Here is a 17,425-nt window from a genome sequence, read left to right on the forward strand (position 1 = left end):
ATCCTTTCATCATAAATTTACTTAGTCGATAAAGTAGATGTATTTTAAATATTTCATATTCTATAGAAAATAATTTTTTATATTTTTATGTTACTAAATAAATATTTTAATTAAATTTAATGGGATTAAATTTTATATAAATAAGATATTAATTTGTTTTATTATTTTAATTATTTATATAATACATTCATTTTATTTAGTTCATTGTAAATTTTAATATAATTTTATTTATAAAACTGTGAATTAATATTAATTAAGAAAAAGAATTCAATTTAAGATAATTTGTTTAATAACATATATTGTACATATAATGTTCGACGTATAATGTAAAATAGTTCGTATAATTAAAAAATAATATAAATTCTTATTGAATTTAAATTAAAAAAAAATTTCCTGAAATTATTATTTATTAAATAAAGATTTATTAAAATATATAAATACTTACAAATAAATATATAAAATATTTTACGTATTTAATATAATAACCGCTACTATTTAAAAATCGATTATTATATATCGATATTATAAAATTCGATATTTAGATATATATAGATAATGTATAACATGAAACATTTGTGAATACATAGAACTGTGATCTAACCGTGTTAGTAGCCATTTCGCTTTTCTTGGAGTTAGGATTGGCAAAGAAAGTAAGATTTTACGCAAAAGACATCATTACTAATTATTAATATTAATAAGAAGAAAAATTATATTATTAATACACTATTAATAAACTATTAACTAACTAGTAAAAATAAATATATTTCATTTTGTTAATTAAATTCTTTTTATGAAACTTACTCTATTAGATAACTACTGAATACAGTGATTAATATATAACATTAAAAATTCTAAAATTTTTAGTTATTTATATTTGTGTTATATATTTTTTGATATTTTTATATGTATAATAAAATTTATATTTTCTCAAATTAAAAATTTAATCTAATATTTTGTTACAATATTTTTTTATATATATATAAATAAATAAAATCATGATTTTAATAAAAAATTTAATTATTAATTATTATTTTAAAATTATTACATATTTTGTAAGCTAATAAAAATCATGCTATCATTATAAAAGAAAATCATAATTTTTATAAGTATCAATATTTCTTAATGTTCCTTCTTTAATTATTTTAAATTTAATTTTTAAAAAAACTCATATTAATAAGAAAAAATACATCTCAGTATTATAGAATATAAATATAATAGAATTATACATATTAATTTTTTATTTTAATTTAATTTATATATTTCTAGCATACAATGGCAAATAAATTATTGCTATCATATCTACGACAAAATACTTCAATGTGTGTTCGTGGATTATCAGCAATGCCAGAATTTCCTAACAAAATTGGTAATAGAGATGTAGTAGGTAATGGATGGAATGGTGAAGAAGCTTACTTAGATCGAAGTGATTTTCCTTTGCCTGCAATTCGTTTCAAAGCAAATACTCCAGATATAATGGTAAAATAAATAATATTTTTAATTTATTTCTATAATTTTTTAAATGTTATTTATAAAATATCTTTAAATATTTTTTTATACTAATGTAATATTTAGATATATTAATCTTAATATTTTGTTTTTAATTTATATTTTGGATATATTATTATATTTTAAAATTTTTTTAAATATTATGTAGATATGTAAATCATATTATGTAAGATTAAACTAATTATTTTAATATTTTTATATAGGCATTACGAGAAAAAGAAAAAGGTGATTGGAAAAAATTATCAATAGAAGAAAAAAAAATATTATATCGAGCTAGTTTTCGTCAAACATTTAGTGAATTTTTAGCTCCAACAGGAGAATGGAGAGGACATATTGGAATAGCACTTATAGGTGTATCTTTTAGTCTTTTGACATATATATTACTCAAAATTTATGGTAAGTTTATAAATGTGTTTATAATATAATAGTTTATATATTTCAATATAATTTATAAATATATCATAAAATTTTATAAAAAAAAAATTATTCTGTTAGTAATAGAAATATATTAAATTGAAAAATATATTATAATTATTATGACGTAAAAAATAAATTTTCTTAATTAAAAAAAACAATGAATTTATAAAAAAAAATTTGTTGATTTTATTATGAACTTTTAAAATACAGATCATTTAAATTTAATTTTAAAATTAGATCAATTTTTTAATTTTAAAAATAAGATTTTTTTTGATTTATTTAAAAAAAATTTTTCTATTAAAATATCTAATATAAAACAATAATATTAATCATTTTATATGTACTTATCTACTAGTCTTATTATATATTCTTATTATCTATAGTTTTATTATACATTTTTAATCATTTTTAATTCAATTTTTTAAAAAAAATATACAATTAAAAATTTTCTTTTTTTTCTTTAAATTAATATTATAATATTTTATATATATATATATAGAATAATTTCATATAATTATAGTATATTTTTAGTAACATTTAAATATAATATTTGTTTTTCTAATATCATAATATATATAATATATAATTTTGTAGCATTCCCACCATTACCAGAATCATTTAATGAAGAAAACAGACTTGCACAACTGGAACGTATGAAATTACTTCAAGTCAATCCTATTGCTGGAATTAGTTCAAAAAATTAGTTCAAAAAAATGTTTTTAAAGCATAGCAAAAAGTACAGTCTACTATACATTAACAGTTCTTTAATATAAACTTCTATATAAGGTTAGTAAGAAAGACCTTTAATAAATTGAATATCTCTCTTGAGATATAAAATAATTTTATTATGTAATTTTTGTGTCTATTCTGTATAAACCATAAATATAATATTATTGTTCATATATATGTTTTTGCTTGTATCAATTTACTTAAAACCTCAGAATATCTATCCAAATAAATGTCCTAAAACAATGTCATAGTGTCTATAACAGACAATATAGTATTTTGTATAGATATTACCCTTCTACAATTATTGTTTTAAAAAATTATTATTTTATTATAATAATAATATAATTATATACATATCCAGTTATTCTATTTTCATTTTTTTTCATTTTAAAATTATTATTTTTATAAGATTATTTTTTTGTATAAACATAAAGTTGAATATATATATCCAAAAAGGAAAGAAAAGAAAGGAAAAAAGAATTTTATGAAATATTATGTTAATTATTAAATATTATATTAAATATATATATATTTATAACTCTTATTATTTGAATTAATTGAAAATTAGTTTACACAAAAAAATATCTATTGCAATGAACTGTAATCTATTGTAAATAATAAATTTTAATGTAAAAACATATATAATAAAATATATTTTCATTTTTGATCTTACAGACAGAAAGCAGAAGGAAATATACCGCTGTATGTGTATGTATTAATTTTTTTAAATTAAACATTTTTCACATTTTTTAAATATAAAAATAAAAAAATAGTGAAACAATTTAATTATATCATAAATTGCAAATTTGGAAAATAAAATTTAACTTATTTCTTTGTTTTAAAATTTTAATTTTTATTGATATTATTATTATTTCATTATCTTTTATATATTAAAATTATGAAATATATTAATTCTTATATGTTTTAATATGTTTTTTTAATTTATGTTTTATTGTTTTATATTATGAAATTTTTAAAATAAATTATAATTATATTATTTAAAATTAAAAATGTGACAATAATTCGAGAAAACCTGTTATTACTGTTTATTATATTTTTAATGTTTTACAATTTTAAATAATTTTTGAAAATAAACATAAATCACAAATTGTTAATAATAAGTTTTTACGAAAATTTGATTCTAATTAAAAATTTTTTAATTATTTTTGCAGATTACTTAACGATAATAACAATAACAACAGTAATAATAATTACATTGCTTTAAAAATATGAAGTTCAAGTTTTACTGTTCACATTCGTACATCATACATACATGTATATATATGTATGTTGTAACAAGTAATTGACATCCTAATAATAAAATTGAATCACAGTTTATAATATTATCTATGAACAATGTTTTGTTAAATAATATTACACAATACTGCATAAGAATTAAAAAATTTGAAGGAAAGTGAATACTAGCATTATTTATCTCTGCACTTGAATTTAATAGGAGATATTGTTGAATCATTACAACTTGCATTAACACAAAATGCAGTCCGGACAAAAATTCTTAATTAGTAAACATTTCTTATTTTTTTCAGTTTGAGAAAATTTATGTTGAAAAACGGAATGTAATTTTCAATAATAAATTAGATATAAGATAATTTCACAAGTATACATTTCATGAAGTTTTCAATAATATAAAGGCCTTTTGCATATATATATTGTCACATATAAAATTTTTGAAATGTTGCTCAAATTTTGAAGATAAGAATATGTTTAAATGCAATGTCTGATTCGTGCATTGAATTCGTGTAACATTCGACCATGATGTATATGCTTATTATTATTTTTATAATATAAAAATAATGTATTATTGTTCAGGGGAGACTAAAAATTATAAACTAGTGTTACGAAATCAGTAATTCTGTATAAAAAGTAAAGCATTATGCACAATTACGATTTTAAAGAACGCAGTGTAAAAATCTAAAGTTTATCATTTTTTTCTTCAATGAGTTAATATTTTCAAAAATATTTTTTATTTAAAATTTGTTGATCATCAGCACACGAATTTATAATTTTATTAAAATCCGAAAGATATACCAAAACACTTTCACAACTATTGCTTATATTATTACAGAAAATACGTAATTCTCACATACATGGACTAATCCATGATTTCAAATGATAAAATTATTATAACAAACACTACTTTAGATACGTACAAAATAAAAAATGTAGTAGGTAACTCTTAGACTTATTTTTCTATGTTTGATAATATATATTACAGTATTTACAATAGGTAAGTCCCAATATCACCAATTTTTCTGTTACCCCTTTGTATTATAAGAATATAGTTCCGTATAGAAAACTAAGTCTTTATCATTATTAGAGCTTGTTTTACAATTTCATGAAATCTTTAAGAAAACTGCACTGTAAATAATCTTTGTATATATCGTTCGTATTATATAAATGTATTACAATGAGTTTACCGTGATTATGAACACAATTGCTATTCAAAGATTGCAATAAGCTTATAACTTTATAAACAGTAATTAATAAAATATTACATATTTTTAAAAATATTATTTGTAATATGTGCAGTAATGCAAAATAAAAGTAAAATTAATCAATTTATATTACAATTCTGTACGTCTTTGGTATATAAATTTTCGTACAGAATAAAAAATATTTCTGATGAAATCAAGAACTTAACTACACCAGGGTCTCTTTTTTGCTCATATAAGAGAAAAATAACATAGAGTTTGTTAACTCCACATAATTATAGACACAGAGCCCTTCTAATTGGAAACGATAATTAGTTGCGCGATGAAAGTTAATCAATGTCTTTTCACCACACAATTATGATATTGAGCTCTCTACTTAAATATGAAATAAAGTCCAACATTATTTTGCACGTTTCATCACCGTACACAATCTCCAGTACGAGGTGTAATGCAATGTTTTTTTCGTTTAACAGTTTGTGACCTTGAACTTGGACTATGGCTATTATTATTATTTCCATTACTATGAAGAGAATGTTTTGCTTTACTTTGTCCACTTATATTATTATTATTTATTCCACGATGATGATAATTTCCTCTGGAATTATGATGGTGATTACCTGTAATAAATATTATTAAATATTAATTTTAATAATATTATTAAATATTAACTTTTTAAAGTAATTTAAAATTTTTAAGTATAAAGTTGATGTTCTTAAATTTATGATAAATAAATAATTATATTTTAATTATTTAAATATTTTAAAATATTTCCATTTATTTTTTGTTTGTAGATTTAAAATAAATAAACATAATAAAATACGCATACCATGAGTAGTTGCTTTAAATGGTTTTTTCCATTGTGAATGATGATGAGTATGCTGATTATTATATACATGTCTTTCTTTATTTCTATCTTCTCCTTTTCCACTAGTGTTAGGAGAATTTCCACGACTACATTCAGAATCCTAATAAAATTGAAATTATATATTAGAAATAGTTGAAAATATAATTAATTTTCTTCATATTTTGAAAATTTTTTACTGTATCACTAGCTGGAGCAGATAATGTTGAAGCATCAGAACCAGTAGAACTTGACAATGAATCTACTTCACTCAAAGGTAGTGGGAATGTTTCTTTAATCCATTTGCGGTATTCTATTACTTCATCTGTCACTCGAATTATTCTTCCTAGTATACTAATTAAAGTATATATTTAAAAAACGATCAATAGAATTATAAAATATATAAATAATATATAAATATTATAAATAATCTTACCTTACTTTATTTGCATCGTTAACTAATATATTTAAAGGACTAACTGCTTGTGAAAGGACATAGTAAGCCCAATCAAATGCATCTTTTACATATAGAGCACCATAACTACTACGACCAATATCATTTCCTGGTGTAAGTGGATCTTCTATGCATAATAAAGAAGGTCGATGGCCATCTATCATATCCCTTTGAACCTAAAATTAAAAAAATATAATTTAATTCCATTCGAGAATTAATAAATAAATTTTTTACATATTTGATCAATTTTTATTTTAACTATTATATTATATTATATTTATTTTATTAATTAATTATAATTAATTATTTTATTTATTAATTATAATATAATATAATTATAATATAACATAATATATTTTAAGTAAAATTAATAAATTCTAAAATAAATATTCATTTTTAAATTCTCTTTCAAACTTTTTATATAATAATAATATATATGTCTAAAATAATTATATAATATTTGTTACTTTTAAAATATTTTATTATTTACTTTTAAAAAAAATAGCATTTTTTTCATTAGTTAACTAAACTTTTTTAAATTTAAATTTAAATAAAAATAAATTTTTATTTACTGAATTACATATTTATATAAATATATATAATATAATTATATTTATATAAATCTATATTAAATATATAAATATATTTATATTATTATTATATTATATATTATATATTTTAAAATATATAAATATATTTTATATACATATACTTTACCTCTTCCTTTGATATGTAAGTACCACCATCTTTTACACGAATTCCTGTTTTAACATAATTAAATTTCCTACCATATAATTCCAAAAATTCTATTAACAGCACCCCAAGATTAGCATTTGAACAATAAGCATTTTGTCTAGGATGTAACTGAAATAAAAATTTATTAGTATAAGAAAATAAATTATTTATTTTAGAAAAGATTTATTAAAGATTATTTTTATGTAAATTAAAAATTTTATATAACATATATATAAGAATATATATATAAATAATATTATATTGATATTCTATATTTGATAGAAAATTTATGTAATAAATTCTTATTTATGTTTTTTAAAATAAAAATATTAATATTTTACCTGTAAAAAACTGATAGTCATAAGTATTAAACTATATGATGAGATTCCACCAGTAAACACTTCATTCAGGTCTCTTTGTAACAAGAATTGCTTTAATACCATAACTAGCTTTTCTAGTACTGGAAACCTCTTTTTAAAAGAATTTATCAATTCTGCAGATTTAACACCATTATTCATATTAAAACTGATATCTACTTTAATTTCAGTTTCTTTATCAGTCAGCTTGACAATTGGAACACTAGCTTTATCTAAAACCTTAATAGAAGATGGTTCAGCAATATTTTGATCCAATAAAGCACGTTCCAAAGTGCGTAATGGAAGATTTGTCCACATTCCTATTACCACTAAATCTATATCACTAAAAGGGAAAATAAATTTTTTACATATTTGAAGAATTTCTTAATAATAATTAGGGAGAAAAAAGCAAGAAATAGAGGAAAATTATTATTATTATTATAATTGGAGAGATTATTCATCATAATATATAAATTATAGTTATGGGATTATAATAATTAACTTGTTTAAAAGATATCTATATATTTTACATGTAAACATGTCACTAAATACATTCCATTTTAAATATGTACAATGATACGTACCTTGTAGGTAAATATAAACCAGTACGAAAGCTGCCAAATACTTCAACCTTAGAATCTGGCCAGAGATCATATATTACTTGTTCTATCCTTTTGACAACACGTATTCGTAAACTATGTTCTTCATTAGAGGGACACATATAAGCAAAAAAATCTTCAATTTCTTCATGTAATCTAAATATAAAAACAATCTATCAATGATAATTTCTAATTTATATTTATATAACTTTTAAAAAGATATTTCTATATATTATTTTACATATTTATATCTTTAAATTGTTTAACAATAATTTTATATAATTTATTATTTCTACTTATTTTAATTATATATATTATAAACTTTTAAAAATATAAAAAAATATTCTGATTATTTGTAATATATAAAACTAAAAAAATATATAAATAAAATATATATTTTTATTAAACTCATTAATATTATATTTTTATTAAATTTTTACTTGCGAATATATTATAAAAAATAATTTATAAGAAATATGTTCAATATATCATAAAAATTTTTTATTTAAATATAAAAATTAAAAAAAAATTATTTATAATTAATAAAATAAATCATAAACTTATTTCTTCATATTTATTCGTTTTATATTTTTTTTAATTATTTATAAACATAAATTTATATATATATATTTATAGATTTAATAGAAGAAAATAAAATATTTTTTTAAATTCAAAGTTTTTACTTTATTAATGTTTCTAAATTTACAAATATTTCAAATAAATTCTTAAATTTTTATATTTATATATAATGAATTTATATAAAAAAATATATAAAAAATTAAAATTTATAAATATTAGAAAAATTAAATTTAATACTCAAGCTATATAATAATTTATTTATATATTTTATAAATTATATCAATATTATACTTTGAGTTTATTAGTATTATATATAAATATGTGATTTATATAAAACAAAATGTATTTTTTAAATTAAAATATTTTTTTTCAATAATAATCTTTAAAAAATAATTAATTCAAATAAATAAATATATAAATAAAATTTAAATAATAATATTTTATAATTATAAAAATACATTAAATTTAATAATTATAAAATTCAATTAAAAAATTAAAATTTCTAATTAATATTCTGCAATATTTTCAAATTTAAATAATGTCGAATTATTATGAATATAAACATAAATAGTCATATTATATAAACATCCACGTGTGTTTACAAAATCATTATGCATATTAATAAAGATTAAAAATGCATTGATAAAAGTTTGTAAAAATTAAAAAAATTAAATATTTGGAAAATATATTTAATTAAATAAATTATATTTATTATTATAAAAAAAATAAATTCTTATTTGTACCATATCTAATTATAAAGAGCCTTGCTATATCCTATTTGTAAACGAGCGTGTACATAACCTTAATCATACCCATATGGACGAACTATAGAAAGGTTAATAGTAAACTTTTATAAAAAAAAAATAAATTAAAATTTGATAATAAGACTTACCCAATAACACCTTTTGAATAATGTTTATTGGGTACTCGCCATGGACAACCACCGTATTCGCCAACTAAGGCATCATAATTGTAGTTCATGCCGTAGGTACTAGCACGATTATCACCTTTCCTACGCGATGGATTATAATAGCTATTACAAGTATTATGTTGCATGCGATCTCCCGTACGAGAATTGAGAGAATCTAAAGATATGAAGTCTTGTTGAAGCTTCACACCCATTACATTCGAAGACGAATCGTTTTTCAACGTTAAAATATCCAAGCCTTTTTCAGCTTCCCAAATGTGTAACCACAAATCCTTAGCAGGGCCGAACTGCTCCGGTTGATACCAACCGATAGTCGGATCCATTAAATAGTTCTCGATTCTGTATCTTACGATTAATGGTCCTTGCACACTACACTACAATTCCAATCTTAATTCAACTTTAATTGAAAAATTGTCTGATTTATTGTAACCTGCGAACACTATGAAATTCATACATACGACCATTGAACAACAGCATTTTAGAAGGAACTTCGTATACCATTGTGCAAGCATAGAGTAATAAAGATACTCAAATAATTTGTTCCTGCAGATGGCATTATTATTTATCATATAAAAATAAACGTTTCTGAAAATGTGATTAAAAAATTTTTTGTCATGCAATTTTATACATTGTTAAGATAATCTTAATAAGTAAACTATATAAACTAATATGTAAAAAAAAGGAAATAATGTTATTTTACATTATTTAAATTACTTATATATAATATTCATTTATTGTATATATTTAAAAATATTTAAAAATTTGTAATATGGATAGTAATAATTTTAAAAAATGTTGAACATTGAAAGAATTTTTGTTTTTTATTTGTTTTAATTTTTGAAAATACAACATACAAATGTAAATTACTAGATTAAAATTTGCATTTTTATTTTAAATAAAAAAATATTTAACATTTTAAAGTAAAAATAAAAATATAATTTAAAGTATACAAATTGAAATTTTTGAATAAATTAATTTAAGCAAATAAGTAATGTTAATGAACTTTATATATATAAATATAATAAAAGTATAATAATAATAATTATATATTAATAATGAACAAAATTGAATACTTAAAATATGGAATGTTTATAAATTTAATGTACATTTTATAAAAAAAATATAAACAAAAAATATAATAATATAAATATAATATAAATATTTTAAAACTTATTTAAAATCTGCAATATATGTCTAATAGTTTGTGCATGCATGCATATGTACAAATATGTATAATATAAATAATATTATACAATGTATATTAAATATTTTTAATATCTGAAATTTTATATACTTGTTTAATTATAATGAATAAAAGTAAAATGATAAATTATCAATATATAAATAATAAATAAATTTTATACAATAAAATGAAGAAAATTGAATATGTAATTTAAACATACATATATTTTCATGAATATATTTCTCATGTTTTTGTAATTCAATATTATATTATTATAATTTTATTTTAAAAAATAATAACATAATAATAAAAAATGATAAAATCTATTTATTCTAATCTAATCCATCTTTATTAGATATACATATTATACATATATATATATATTATAAGAATAGAAGATTAATAAATCGACTCCACCCATCTTTAATTTTCCGCGAAATTCAAATGAAAATTTGTATTTTAACTTAAATATCTTACTTTTATTATACTTATTCTCGATATCTTTTTTTAGCTTTAAATTACTATTTTTTTAATACTAATTTATAGATTATATTATTTAAGAAATATATATATTTATTATAAAAATATTTTTCCTTTTTTCTTTCTTTTCTATTATGATAAAAAATTTTAATATTTAAGTTTATATATAATATATTTATATTATTTTATATATTGTATTATTTAAAATAATATTTAATATAAAATGTTTTGTTTTTATTCATTATTAATGTTATTTTAAATGTATTATTATTTTGATAAATATTTTTTGATTTAAATTTTTTAATATTTGAATAATTGAAATACATTTATATTTAAATATAAAAAATAGAATGAAAAATTAATAATAATAAAAATAATAAAAATAACAATGTTATTAATTAATTAATTATTAAGGAATTTCTTAATTTAGTAAGTCGATAAAAGTGAATTTATACTATTAAGAAATGGATTAATTTTTATTATTGTTTAGAACAGTTCTTATTTATTTAAAACTAAACTTCTTTAAAATTTTTACAGAAATATTTTAAAAGTAATATTTATCCAAAAATAATATATAATCTAAATTAAATACGTCCTTTTCATTGATAGTGAAATATAGATATGAGTTGCTTACTTCATGCAAGTAACAACGTGATCTTTCAATTAAAATAGAAATTGAAAAATATGACGGATATTGTCATTAACAATAAACAAAAATGTCATGAGAATTTTTAAAATAAATTAGTCTTCCAAATAATTTATAAATGTATTACATTAATTATTTATTATACAATTTTACTAGTATTTCTATATGCTGTGATTAATCATTTATTAAATCTATTGCAGGTGAGTTATAATATTTGATAACAAAATCAACTATATGTTATTATTAATTAACATTACAGATATATTTAAAAAATAAATTATTTATAAATATTCAAATTCACTTAAATTCAATAAATTATTTTTCGTTTTTATTTTATTATTATTATTATTTAATTATTAATAAACAAATTTATTTAATATTATATTTTTTAATATTTCTTAATAGTAAATTTTCCTTTAGTAATATTTTATTCTTGTAGTTTCTACCCCCCTATAACTATATATGTTTATTTTATATAAATTTATTAGCTACATATTTGTCTTTTTTTTATTTTTTAAAAAATTTAAGTATTTGAAATTTATTTTTTCTTTCAGACATGTCAGAACATGTTGAATTGCATCATTTACTTGATGGTGATACTGAAAGTAATACAATAATACAACAAAAAAGATTTTCCATTTTAATGTGTAAATCTTGCCCTTATCTTGGTTTAATCTTAGCAACATTATCATCATTATTTTTTTCATTATGCAGTGTTATTGTGAAGGGCTTAGTCGAAGTAAATCCAATGGAATTGGCAGCATTTCGATTTATGGGTGTATTATTACCAGCAATACCAATTGTAATATATAAAGGCGAACATCCATTTCCAAAGGGTCGTAGATTAATGCTAATATTAAGAAGTTTTGTGGGGACTACTGGTCTCATGTTAAGTTTCTATGCATTTCGGCATATGCCATTAGCTGATGCATCTGTTGTAGTATTTTCTGTTCCTGTATTTGTAGCTATATTTGCAAGAATATTTTTAAAAGAACCTTGTGGATTATTCAATGTTATTACAGTTTGTTTGACGTTGATTGGTGTAATCTTAATAACACGTCCACCTCTTATCTTTGGACATACTATTGAATCACTTTCAGATGGACATATAAAAACACAACATGCAGATTTATGGGGAGCAATAGCAGCTTTTTCAGCAACTCTTTTTGGTGCAAATGCATATATTTTATTGCGAGCTTTAAAAGGCCTTCATTTCTCAGTAATTATGACAAATTTTGGATCATTTGCCTTGATTCAGACAATAGTTATATCCTGGGCTATAGGTGCATTATGCTTACCTCGATGTGGAACTGACAGACTTCTAGTTGTTGCACTTGCTCTTTTTAGTTTTGGTGGTCAAATACTATTAACATTAGCTTTACAAATGGAACAAGCAGGGCCAGTTGCAATAGCAAGATCAGCAGACATAGTTTTTGCTTTTTTTTGGCAAGTTTTATTTTTTAATGAAATACCAAATCCTTATTCAGTTGGAGGAGCCATTGTAGTCACAAGTTCAGTTTTATTAACAGGTCTAAGAAAATGGGCTCTTTCATTACCAGAAACATCTAATGTTAAAAAATCTTTGGGTATTTTGATGTTATAAATTATGAATTATAAATAAGAAAAATGTACTTTTAAAACTACATTATACTATTTTATTAAAACTTGTTTTTGTAATATTAACTTAAGTTTTAGGTAGAAATAATTTTGATCTATAAATATATTTTATAAAATAAAATAAAATTTATATAATATATATAATTATATACAAATTTTCAAATTTTTTAAAATTGAATTATTTCAAATTAAGAAATTGAGAAATTTTTTTTTTTTATTTATTATATTATATTTATTATAGCAAACTTTACTTATTACGAATTTTTTTTCTAGATACAAGATTGTATAATTTTATGAGATTTAAATTTCACGATATAATTTTCATTCATGAGATTTTGCTATATTGCTATCTTGCTATGTTCCAAGAAAGTTTTTAATAAATATTTTATTAATATTGCTTATTATTTTATTTAAAGATATTTATTTTGATACCATTTCATATATATTATATCTTTTTAATTATTATTTATTAGTATAAACTGTAGTCTAAAACTCAGTATTATTAAGTATTAAAAAAAATATTTTGATCTCTAATATAATAAAAATCTTTTTATTTATAAATTTATTATATCTCTAATAAGTTTATTAAGATTTTATATCTTATAAGTTTATTTGTAAGATTTTATTTAATATAATATATAATGATATTTTTATTTTACAGTATTATACAAATACAATAATATGTACACAAAATTTTTTTCTTTTGTTATTTTTAAAATAATCAATTTATATGAATATAAATATAAACATGAATTAAATTTTGATTAACATTGAATGTGAATTCTAGTACAAATATTAAGAAATATAAATTTATTTAAAAAATTTGATTATATTATAAATATTATATTATTTCTATATTATATGAAATAATTAATAAAATAATTGAACTTGTCAATGTTATAAAAATAAATGAATCTATTAAAAATTATTAATAAAATCATAAATATTTAATATTCATTTAATAAATTTTTATAAAATTATAATTATTTATATTATTACATTATATTATCTTATGTGCATATAAAATACAAGAAATTTTAAATATTAATGCTTTGAATAGAATAAAATCAAATAGGAAAAAATACAAAACAATGAATATGAATATATACTATATTATTTCTTATTTTGAATTAAAATATATTAACTAAGAATTAATTAAAATTTGATGAATTTGATATTTAACAACGAATAAATGATAAATATTTAAAAAAATTTATAATAAATATCTATATTTATAATAAATACAAAATATATATATATAAATATATTTATATATATATAAACTCTTGTACTTCTCTTTAAAGTACTGTTATGTATAATAAAAATTATATTATAAAATAAAATACGTAATTTTTTTTACTGTCAAAAAAATTTATTTTTAAAAATATAATTTTTAAATAGTTTATATATTATATAATTTATAAGAAATGCATTCTTCAAAGATTTAAATAAACAGTTTTTTTAAATTAATATGCAAAATTGATTGATTAAAATTTTTTCATATGTAAATTTATTTACTTTTATATTATAAATATGATAATATTTATTTGATATTTATATATCAGTACGTATAAATATTTAATTTATTGTAATATATTAATTATAATCTAAAGATTTTAATAGTGACATATATTTTTTGTAAAATATTTAAATATGTTGTGATATAATAATGTATGTATAATAATTATTTTTATTTAAATATAAATATTTAAAATATAATAATAAAATAAATATAATAATAGAAGCCATAATAATAAAAAACTATGATAGTAATAAATAAGTAATATATCAATAATTAAGATTTCTTATAAAATCATATATAAATATTGACATGTCAAAAAAGAGATAAGCATAATAGCTTCGTGCATATTTACATACATAAATATACGTAATATCTGAATTTTTGTTATATCATTTTTATAAGTGCGTAAATTCCTATATATATAAAACATAATTTTAAATATGTATATCTATACATTTATTATATATTTTATATATATTATTAATTTTAAAAAATAATTTCAAAAATATAAAATATTAAATAATAAAATGTAATATTATTATACATTACTTTACTATATATACATAACTATATATACACATTATATAATATATAAATATAATTACAATTAAAAAATATATTAATTTTTTTGTTTATTTTATAAAATTATATATTAATTGTGAAAAAATATATGTAATTTTGATTCTCTATTTATCACATAATATATCAGATATTTAGAATATCTTAACTTATCTTTAATTATCAATGAAAAAGTATTATAGAACATTATCTTAATTTATGATTGAAAAATGTACATGTAATCTTATCAATAACATATAATATACAGCATATAAAAGTGGTAAAAAACAAAAGATATAAGTAGATATTGTAAAACATTGAAGCAATTTGCTACAACTATGTGTATTTTATTTATTTACCGTAATCCTAATGCTAATTCTGAATCATATCGATTGATTTTGGTTGCAAATCGCGATGAATATTTTAAACGTGCAGCATTACCAGCTCATTATTGGAAAAATCATCCAGTATGTTTAGGAGGTAAGTTAAAAACTACCTTTAAAATAAATTTATAATCTTTTATTAATATAGTAAATTTATAATAAATTCTTTTTTTTAATATTATATTGTTATATGTTAATACATATTATTATATGTTAATAAATAATAAATCTTAAATATAAATTTATTTTAATTTATATTTTATTAGGTATTGATATGGAATCTGGAAAAGAAGGTGGAACTTGGTTGGGAGTATCATTAACCGGAAAAGCTGGTGTTCTTTTAAATTTATCTAGTTTAGAGAAAAGTTCAACAAATATACCAAAACAAGGACGAGGATTTTTAGTATCTAATTTTATTGTATCAAAACATTCTACAACATCATATTTAGATCAATTACATAAGGAAAATAAGGAAAATAAAGAAATTCAATATAATCCTTTTCTTTTGGTTTTACTAAATTTACAGTATGTAAATGAATTAAAAAAAAATGTATAATTAAAATTCATTATATATATATATAATGAATATTATATATATATATATATATATATATATATATATATATATAAATTAAATAGTATATATATATATATATAAATTAAATTAAATAGTATATATATATATATATATATATATATATATATATATATATAGTATAAAATTTTTTAATATTATTTAAATGTTTAGAAATGCTGATGTTAAATATCTTAGTAATTCTCGAACTTCAAAAGGACCCACTTCAGCAGAAGATAATATTCTAGGTTTTAGTAATGGTGTTGGTATCTTATACAAAAAAGTTGAAGCAGGAAAAGAAATTTTCAAAAATATTATTAAAAATGTTAAGGTATCAAAACAAACAATACTTATTGAAGAACTTTTGACATTTATGAAATCAAAAAAAAGGTTTGCATAATTTGTCTAACAGCAACAATTATAATTATTAAATAAAATTACATTTTTATTAATGTATCATTTATTATATTTTTCCAGATATTTACCAGATGCAGAATTGCAAAAATCTTATCCTACTAGATATAAAGAATATAGTTCTATTTTTGTAACAACTGATTGGGGATATTGTACAAGAACTCATTCTATATTGTTGGTTAATGGAAATAATGAAATAACATTTATTGAAGAAACACTTATGCCAGATTTAACATGGAAACGACAAATATTTAATAACACATTAGTGTGAAAATTGATAGATAAAAATAAATTTAAATAGTATTTATACACAAGTATTTATTTAATTATATTATTATATTTAATATAATGTGTATAAATCTTTAGAGTTGTATAAAAAAATATAAATTTTTCATAAAAAATTTAAAATATATTATTTTATAAAATTCATATATTTAGTAAAATTTTTTTT

General features: G+C 18.4%; 4 protein-coding genes across 4 annotated transcripts; 3 read left to right on the forward strand and 1 right to left on the reverse strand.

Annotated features, from left to right (window-relative positions):
- Positions 1-542: 542 nt before the first annotated feature.
- On the forward strand, positions 543-2,776 carry LOC412396. The gene is made up of 4 exons (XM_006572254.3): positions 543-650; positions 1,267-1,476; positions 1,710-1,902; positions 2,518-2,776. Exons 2-4 carry the CDS (start codon positions 1,273-1,275, stop codon positions 2,625-2,627), a joined length of 507 nt encoding a protein of 168 aa, XP_006572317.1. The 5' UTR covers positions 543-650; positions 1,267-1,272; the 3' UTR covers positions 2,628-2,776.
- A 1,306-nt stretch (positions 2,777-4,082) lies between these two features.
- Positions 4,083-10,085, reverse strand: LOC552662 (non-canonical poly(A) RNA polymerase PAPD5-like). Its single transcript, XM_016917475.2, has 8 exons — positions 9,562-10,085; positions 8,076-8,246; positions 7,477-7,834; positions 7,118-7,264; positions 6,383-6,576; positions 6,147-6,300; positions 5,932-6,070; positions 4,083-5,722 (listed from the first exon to the last, which is right to left on the reverse strand). Exons 1-8 carry the CDS (start codon positions 9,918-9,920, stop codon positions 5,523-5,525), a joined length of 1,722 nt encoding a protein of 573 aa, XP_016772964.1. The 5' UTR covers positions 9,921-10,085; the 3' UTR covers positions 4,083-5,522.
- A 1,793-nt stretch (positions 10,086-11,878) lies between these two features.
- Positions 11,879-13,563, forward strand: LOC412661 (solute carrier family 35 member G1). The gene is made up of 2 exons (XM_623590.5): positions 11,879-12,106; positions 12,461-13,563. Exon 2 carries the CDS (start codon positions 12,463-12,465, stop codon positions 13,507-13,509), a length of 1,047 nt encoding a protein of 348 aa, XP_623593.1. The 5' UTR covers positions 11,879-12,106; positions 12,461-12,462; the 3' UTR covers positions 13,510-13,563.
- A 2,215-nt stretch (positions 13,564-15,778) lies between these two features.
- Positions 15,779-17,283, forward strand: LOC726054 (transport and Golgi organization 2 homolog). The gene is made up of 4 exons (XM_026441419.1): positions 15,779-16,083; positions 16,253-16,511; positions 16,735-16,950; positions 17,038-17,283. The coding sequence occupies exons 1-4, from the start codon at positions 15,942-15,944 to the stop codon at positions 17,243-17,245; spliced, it is 825 nt and encodes a 274-aa protein (XP_026297204.1). The 5' UTR covers positions 15,779-15,941; the 3' UTR covers positions 17,246-17,283.
- Positions 17,284-17,425: the final 142 nt, after the last annotated feature.

This window comes from Apis mellifera, linkage group LG6, assembly GCF_003254395.2.
Source record: "Apis mellifera strain DH4 linkage group LG6, Amel_HAv3.1, whole genome shotgun sequence".
NCBI classification, from domain to species: Eukaryota; Metazoa; Arthropoda; class Insecta; order Hymenoptera; family Apidae; genus Apis; species Apis mellifera.